The following is an 8318-nucleotide window of genomic DNA, read 5'->3' on the forward strand; positions in this document are numbered from 1 at the left end:
TGATCACCTTACACAGTGGCGTTTAATCCCAGAAGGTAGAAGGCCAAACAGCTGCATCGTCAACTTCTTCGATGAGGTATATCTCCTCTTTGCCATCAATCAAAAAACCACAGCACTGACTCTAGATCTCATCACAGTCCTAAAACTTTCTTACTTTAAGCAGGAAGAATACTCGCAACCCTACTTCAAGCCTCCCCATCTAGACAACCCCATCTCCACTCTTGTCCTCTCGGACACTACACTTGCTTTTGGACGCATCCTGGCCAGTGATCCCAATGGAAACTACAAGGGCTCTCTCACCCTCCCACTCAAAGAAGGGTATGCATTCCTATTATAATTAAAAGGTCAATTGCAGCCAATCCGAACTTACTGTCCCTGAAGTTCTATTATTGCAGGTAGACCTTCTGATAGAGTTTTACTGTTTAGATGTACCCCCTGAGCAAAAAACTTCCGCTCGGGGTCTGTCTGCAACAATTGAACTATAGGGATAGTAAATTCAATTTGGTGTTAGTATAGGGGGTCAATCGGCAATTAACCCTAAATTAAATAGTTTTGCGTTCAATAAGAGCTTGCAAAGCTAACACATCCAACTAAAATTTTCAGATCACTCCTAGTCATGCGTGGAAACAGCGCTGACATGGCAAGGCATGTCATATGCCCATCCGACAACAGAAGAGTCAGCATCACATTTGTTCGCGTTCGACCTGCAAACAACCACTTTGACCAATCTCCAATTCCTTCACAAACCACAGCCATGACTCTCTGGCAACCAGGGACTCCTCAGCTTCAAAAGGTAGCGAGCTCAGGAGCTTTACCTTACGGCCCTCAGGCCATGGTTCCTTCATGGGGTCTCGCTGTTCGAGCTCCTCTCGTGATGTTCTCTCCATCGAGGCCAATGGTCATGGGCAATGGTGGCAAGCGCAATGGTGGTCGAGGAGGAACTGGTGTTTTCTTGCCTTGGGCTGTGGGCCCCAAGAAGTACACTAAGCATCTGCCGCCTCGTATTCAGAAAAGGAGGCTGCCTTCATTGCCTTCGCCGATCGAAGCAATGTGATCGATTCTGTACGCTCAAGGAATCTTTTGTCAGGTTGTTTTCTGGATTTGAGTTGTTTTGAAGTAGTTTAGTGTAGGTATTTAGTATTTTATTATCTCCCAAAAGAATTTTCTGTAGGAGCTATAGAGATGAAGTGCAATGAAGGCTTATAGTGTTGCGAGTAGTTTCTGAGAAGAGTAGTGTTTCTATTGTAGATGAAGGGTGAACTTGTTTGTGTATTTTGGTTCAAAGGTTTTAGGGTAGTTTTAAGAGATGGGGTTGGCTTTGAATGACCAGTTTCCCTTAAAAGGACTGGCTTTTGTAAAATCTGCGTCCATGAGTTTTTGGTGGACAAGAGTTTGTTTCTCTCCGTGGTACGAGTACTCAATGCTTTTTTCTTCTTTTGAGCTGAACTGTTGTTGATTTTTTACTCTGTGTCGATCTCTGTTAATCGTATCACCCGGTGGATTCTGAATATTTCTAAATGGTCCGAGACGATACTTCTTTTTGATCAAAACTAAGATAAGATTATCCACGTGTCAGTTTGCTTGAGATCGATTATTTCATACTTCACCTTTGCCCATGTAAGATCTACCTGTTCCTTCTGGAGATGAGCAACATCCGAGTCATTCATTTGATAATCAACGTAACTTTGAAATATCCACTACTTAATCAACGAAAAAGACCGTGGCACCCCAAATTTGGAGTCCATTTTCCTTTCTAATAACAAAAGGACAATAAATAATCACAACAAAATAAAAATGAACGAAAAACTTCTCAAAGTTCCCAGGATCACAAAAGGTTCATACCAGACCAAAAGCTTGGCCACTGCTCCATCAGTGGCCTTAACTTCTCTTCACAATCTGCTCACAGTCCCCTCCTCAGTGGCGCCGCAATATTTTTGTCACTCGACTCCTTAACTGCATACAAGGCACACAAATAAAACTCCATAAAAACCACACATCCATTACACATAAAATCAAATGAACTCCCTTTAATGACCGCCCACCCTTCTAAGTGAATTTCTGTTATTTGCTCAAAAAAGAACAAATAAGATTCAACAACCTAGAGAACCTGATCCTTATAGTTACCATGCATAATAAACTTGAATATGACCTCCAACAACCGAAAGCAGCAACTTGGTAAAGAGGGTCTTTTCAGAGATAAGGTGCCTCTTGACATTTATGGATATTTGAGATCAAATAAGCAAGTGAGAATACTGCGCACGCGTGTGCATGTGTGTGTCCTGTGTGTGGGTGTACGTGCCTGAATGGACAAGAGAAAAGCCAATAAACATGATAGCTTGAGGCCAACTTTTTGGTTTACGTATCGCTTGCGTACAAGTCATGACGATGCCAGCATAAGCGTCAAGCTTCAGAAATGATAAGATCCGTAACTAACCTTAAAATGAAGACATAAGCATATAGTGTTCTAGCGTATGATGCAAAATTTCAAGATTATGTTTAATCCATCAGGATCCGGCTAGCAAACATATTACCTTTAGATGCCAGCTAGATGTTATTCTGTCAAAGTAAGTAAACCCACAGCATTACTTGATCCAAAAACAAGCAAAGTACATGGTATGAAGTCCTTAAACATAGAAATTAACAAGTAAACCCTGAATTTTAAGTTCTCATTGATACCCAAAAAAAAAATCATAAGCTCTAAAGCAAAGAAACCCCCAACAGAGGAAGAGAAGGGAGGAAAATTTTTGAACAGTTTAGTCTGCGTGACAAAGTGACACGACTCAAAATAACCACTATTTTACCTTTCACTAAATCAGTAGAACTATACTAACTTGCATTTCGATTATAAATAGGGTTAAGTGCAGATAGACCTCCTGTAGTATCATCCAGTTGCGGATAGACCCTTGTAGTTCTAATTCTGCAGATAGATCCCCTTGAGTGTTTTTTTAACTCATTAAAAATCACAATTTTTGTAGAGGCGGATAGACTCCATGCAGTACTATTGGTGTGGGTAGACCCCAATTGCTATTTTTTTGACTCTTAAAAAGAGTCAATAGAGGGCCTATCCATACTTGGGCAAATAGTATAGTTCTACTCTATAAAAAGTCACAAATTTTTTGTAGAGGCGGATAGACTCGCTGCAGTACTATTGGTGCGGGTAGACACCCAATTGCTATTTTTTTACTCTTAAAAAGAGTCAATAGAAAGTTCACTGAGGGTGTCTATTCGTACTTGGGCAAATAGTAGTCTTACTCTTTAAAAAAGTCACAATTTTTGTAGAGGTGGATAGACTCCCTGCAGTACTATTGGTGTGGATAGACCAACAATTGCCTCCCTTTTTTTTTTTTTGACTCTTGAAAAGAGTCAATAGAAAGTTCACTGAGGGGTCTATCAGCACTTGGGCAAATAGTCCATCTGCAATTAACCTTGTAAATATTTAGTAAGGAGATCATTGTTTTGCAAAAGTGAATTAACTGGTAAACAATGATGTCAAACATTTTATAGCCTCTTGTTACAAAAAAATAAATGAAAGCTGGAAAATTTTCCATTCCAATTAATTGCATACCTAACTTGGTATCGGAATGGTTGAGTATTTCTCCAGATATATTGAGTGACGATCTGATACCAGAAAGGAACTGCTAACAGCTACCGCTCCATATCAATGTCAAGGAGTGTCTTGTGCTCTCTCTTCATCCAACTGATCAATTAACTTCAAAATGAAGTTTCTAGAAATTAAGGATCTTTCCATAATTTATAGAACTTTGGCAATAGCAATAACTCATAACTGCGTTTCACGTCACAAGAATCTAACCAGCAGTCAAAATAGAAAACAAAGACGAGTACCAAAGTCGATACATAATTGTCAAATAAAGGAGGGTTAACAATTTAATGCTAACATGCTTAATGCAAGGCAATAAAACCAATGAGAGGAAAAAGTAAATAGCATTGCACGAGGATCGTTGTAATGTCAGCATGCTTCAGCAATTACAATGTTAATGTCTGAAAGAAATCGAAGATATCAAGTCGACAAAGACGTAAAAGAACACCAAACCTATTTATAAGACACCTGCATGAAGGCATACAATCAACTCCATAAACCTTTAATTGAGCATTAAAACAGTAGTTCGAGGAAGAAATAGAAGATTCAGCAATCACACAGATATGGAAACTGAACAAGAGTAAATAAAGGTGAGAGTAAGAAACATGAGAGTAAATCTTTTCTCCCATAGCTTTATCTAAATCTCCTTATTAATTAATAGCTATCATATCCTTTTCCATGCGTCCATGCTAAATGGCACATCGGGTTTCGATACATACAACGGGCAATTCAGATGCTCTCTGTTCTTTCACTCTCAATGAAGCTGTTCCTGACTAGCTGCGTCCTGTTGACACTCGGTTCTTATCATGTCATTTCGCAAATTCACTCATCTCAACAGGCTGATTTTAGCTATATGGATGCTCGAGATGCTATTTCTTAATCGGTTAACATCCTAGCCCATAAAAAACATGGTTTCTGGTATGATTGTTATAAAAATCCCATTCACATTAATGTGTGTTCATAGTTACATATTTCAGAATCATGATTTAAACATGCGTCCACTTTAACTAGTCAACTTCAATTTTATAAGCAATGTCCTCCTTAATCTCACTTACCCTAGTGAACGACTGATCTTAAGTATACCCCAGAGTATGACTCGGCAATCAATGTGAATTATACCCATCTTTTTTTTTTTGCTAAAGTTAACTGTAATATTCCTGCAAATTCTAAAGAAGAAAGTATTCTACCTACCAAAACCCCAGGAAACATTTTAACTTACTAGAAAACGTTATCAGGAGTAAATATCAAGGAGAGAACAATTTTCTGGAATACCCATACAACTGACAAACCTAGTAAAAAACCTGTGTTCCCTTTGCAGGAAAGATCAAGAATGCCATTTGTTCTTTCTTCATATACGGATCTGACATTTGATTGTCCAGAAGATGCTCTTCCTAGATACTGCATGATTAGATCAAACTAAGAATTCCATCTCTAGAAGAATGACCTCCCAAAAATAGCAAAAACGCACGAGGAAGCTACAGCTTTTGAAGGTTTAAAAAGAAACACTTATTAAGATACGCGAACATCTAATTTCAAATATTCTCAGACTCTAGGCTGTTTCTCAACTTTAGGAATAATTCTATCATGCGTACAACTGAAAACTACATGCCTTCTCCTGAATAGACTTGCTATTTTAGAAAGAGCTAAGTAAAGCTCCTGAAGCAAAATTCAGGGAGCTAATGCTATACAAACTCCAGCACTCAATTAATTGTGAGGTCACACTTTCTCTTCCTAAGAAAATGTATCTAAATAACCCTTCGCTGTCCAATTTAACCAATCTGAATTGCAGAAATACTTGCACATTTTTGACTTATAAATCACAATCCTTCAAGAAATAGTTCTATAAATGTAACCTAGAGTTCCTGCATAATCTTTTTCATCAGCCTATAGCAGAAGCACAAAGATTGTTTTTTGAGGTATGAACAAGTCTTTGTGATCCTGCATACATTTTGCCATAAATGTAGTCTTGTTTGCTTCTATGGAATACTGACATGTACCACAATGGTTATCTGAATTAAGAAGTCCTCGGTTATGAAGATGTTGGGAAACTTCAAGAAAATAATCCATGTCAACAAATGAAGAACAGAGCAATCAAATAAACTATTCCAAGTTTCCAACCTTTTATTTTATTTTATTTTATTTTTGAACCAGCTCTTCAGACCTTGAGTACAATCTGCAGCACTTAATTCTCAAATCTCAACCATGAGCACCCCAAGCAGTGTGCAAAAAATGAAGTTAAAATTTCATCAAACCTCAAGATGAAGAAGTGGGTACATACCCATCAGACTTAGTTACATCACATGATGTGTTCCAAACTGGGTTAGGATGTGAATTTTGGATTATGGGTTAATCGAAATTTAAATTACCACTAGCGACGATTTTATTCAATCATCATTAGAAAGATAAAGATAATGGAAAGGAATTTAGTCAGACAATGTACATAATAATGCCAAGGGGATATATAACATGATTCAGTGAGAAGTTGATGGGTGCTAGCTGAAATTCCATTCCGATCAAAGTACACAAGTCGAATGAGGCTGTTGAAAGTACAAATTAGCATATGGTCTCTGATGCATAAATGTAGCTTGAGGCTTAATTGCAACACATATGACAACAGTAAAAAAATAGAAGAGCAATACTTAGCTGCTGTCAAAATAAATAAAATGATGATATTGAAGATCAGAATTCTAGTATCTTTATCTTGTAAGCAGTTATGAATAACCTATAGTCTATTGAAGCAGTCACATATGAATGTCTAAGTACAAATTAGCATATGGGTCTCTGATGCATAAATGCAGCTTGAGGCTTAATTGCAACACATATGACAACAGTAAAAAAAGGAAGAGTAATACTTAGCTGCTGTCAAAATAAATAAAACGATGATATTGAAGCTCAGAATTCTAGTATCTTATCCTGTAAGTAGTTATGAATCACCTATAGTTCTATTGAAGCAGTCACATATGAATATCCAATTCGGGGAACATAATTTTAGAAATTTAGACTGGAGATTTCTGACACAATCTATATTTGAAACTAACTACAGATCAACAATGGAAAATTTCTGCAGCCTAATTATACATCTAACAACGGGTTACAGAATTATAGTAAATGCAGGTACAAGACACCTAATAAAAGAATTATGATAAATGCAGGTATAAGAACCTAACAACAGAATTATCATAAATCCAGGTATAAGAAGCTGTCGATGAAGTTAGAGACTGTGACAAATATCAAACTCAAAGACGAAAACCATAGACACCTCCACTTTAGGAAATAGAGTATATGCATTAGCAATTAACAAGATTAAGAAATATATGTATGTAATTCCGGAAAGGACCCAAATGTGAATGAGAGTAAACTGAACTGTATGCTTAAAGCCATAAATAATGCTAAATGCTCTATATAATATGCGTTGTATAATTATTTAGGTGGCACTACTGAGGATCATAACATACAAAATGTTCACAAAAAGTATAGAAGTTAAAGATGTTATACAAACAAGATGATGGGATTGCGTATAGTAGGTAAAAATAAGAAAACTAATATTCTGGCCTCAAGAAGTTCCATTGTGTTTTCTTTGTCACGTTATAAGGACGATCGAAGCACAACTGAAAAGCAAAATTGGGGGAAGAAAGATAGAACATCCAACAACGAGCTACTTCAAGTCTAATATAGCAATGCATACAATTGATATTCACATAAAAATTACCAGCATCAATAAAACATTAATTATTGGCACACTTGCAAGAGAAACCCAAAATGATAAAGGAATACAATGAATTGGATAAACGCAACATCTTGTAGTTTATACCCTTAATATCAAGGCTTCACTGGCTCAATCGTCATCTTCGATATCCCAACTGAGATCCTCATCATCTTCAGGGGCGCTTAACCTCTTGCGCAAGTCCAACTTTTTAGGACTCCTGCTTGATCCACCAAGTTTCTTATCCTTATCCTCGTGTTCTCCCAGATCCTCGATCTCATCCCATTCAAGATCCTCTTCCTCCTGCATTGATGGCTGGCTTGAAATCACAGAAAAATCACTATCCTTGCTCGATTCTCCCGGATCAGATTTTGGTTCCGACGGCACTTTATCTTCTGTTTTCAAAATTAAATCGTCATCGCCTTGCGACTTAACATTCTCCACCTCCTCCACGTTCTCAACTTGAGATGTCTCTGTGGGTTTCTTCTCCTCTATAGGCTTTGGAGTCTCAACAACTTCCTTCTCTATCACTTCTTCTATGGTTTTATCCAAGGTTTCAACAATTTCTCCCTTTGCTTCTTCTTTAGGTTTTTCCGAGGTCTCAACAATTTCTTCTCTTTCTGTTTCTTCTATTGGCTTTTCCTCATTCGACTCCGAAGCTCCAACAATGCCTTTTTCAGTAATATTTTCTCCTGCTTCCTTCTTTTCTTCCTTAACTTCTTCTTCACTTTCATCAGAATCATCAACCTCCCAGCTCAATTCCTCCTCCTCTTCACCAGCGATCACTCTTTTTACCAATTTCGCCCTCGCATCTTCTGCCTGCTTCAACCTGTAAACCCTATAAAAGTACCGAGCCCAGAAAGTCTCCCGGTCAACGACATCAGGAACAAATTTCTCAAAAAACCCCTCCAAAGTCCCATTATCATACAACAGCGCCTCGATCTCCTCTTCCTTTTCATCCATCTCGAATCCAGACCTCCACTTCTCAAAATCCTCACCATCCTCCGGCTCCTCAAC

The 8318-nt window shown here is 37.8% G+C and overlaps 2 protein-coding genes across 2 annotated transcripts in view; one reads left to right on the forward strand and one right to left on the reverse strand.

Annotated features, from left to right (window-relative positions):
• Positions 1-1446, forward strand: part of LOC109846851 — a 6095-nt gene extending 4649 nt beyond the window's left edge. The window contains exons 5-7 of the mRNA XM_020416090.1: positions 1-76; positions 164-318; positions 604-1446. The exon at positions 1-76 is cut by the window's left edge and continues 55 nt beyond it. Of these exons, the coding sequence (XP_020271679.1) occupies positions 1-76; positions 164-318; positions 604-1054 (682 nt within the window). The 3' untranslated portion in view covers positions 1055-1446. The remainder of the gene's footprint in view (positions 77-163; positions 319-603) is intronic.
• The window catches only part of LOC109849545 (BSD domain-containing protein 1), a 1786-nt gene continuing 704 nt past the window's right edge, over positions 7237-8318 (reverse strand). The window contains 1 exon segment of the mRNA XM_020419388.1: positions 7237-8318. This exon segment is cut by the window's right edge and continues 19 nt beyond it. Coding sequence (XP_020274977.1) covers positions 7434-8318 — 885 coding nt within the window. The 3' untranslated portion in view covers positions 7237-7433.

Source organism: Asparagus officinalis, chromosome 7, assembly GCF_001876935.1.
Source record: "Asparagus officinalis chromosome 7, Aspof.V1, whole genome shotgun sequence".
NCBI classification, from domain to species: Eukaryota; Viridiplantae; Streptophyta; class Magnoliopsida; order Asparagales; family Asparagaceae; genus Asparagus; species Asparagus officinalis.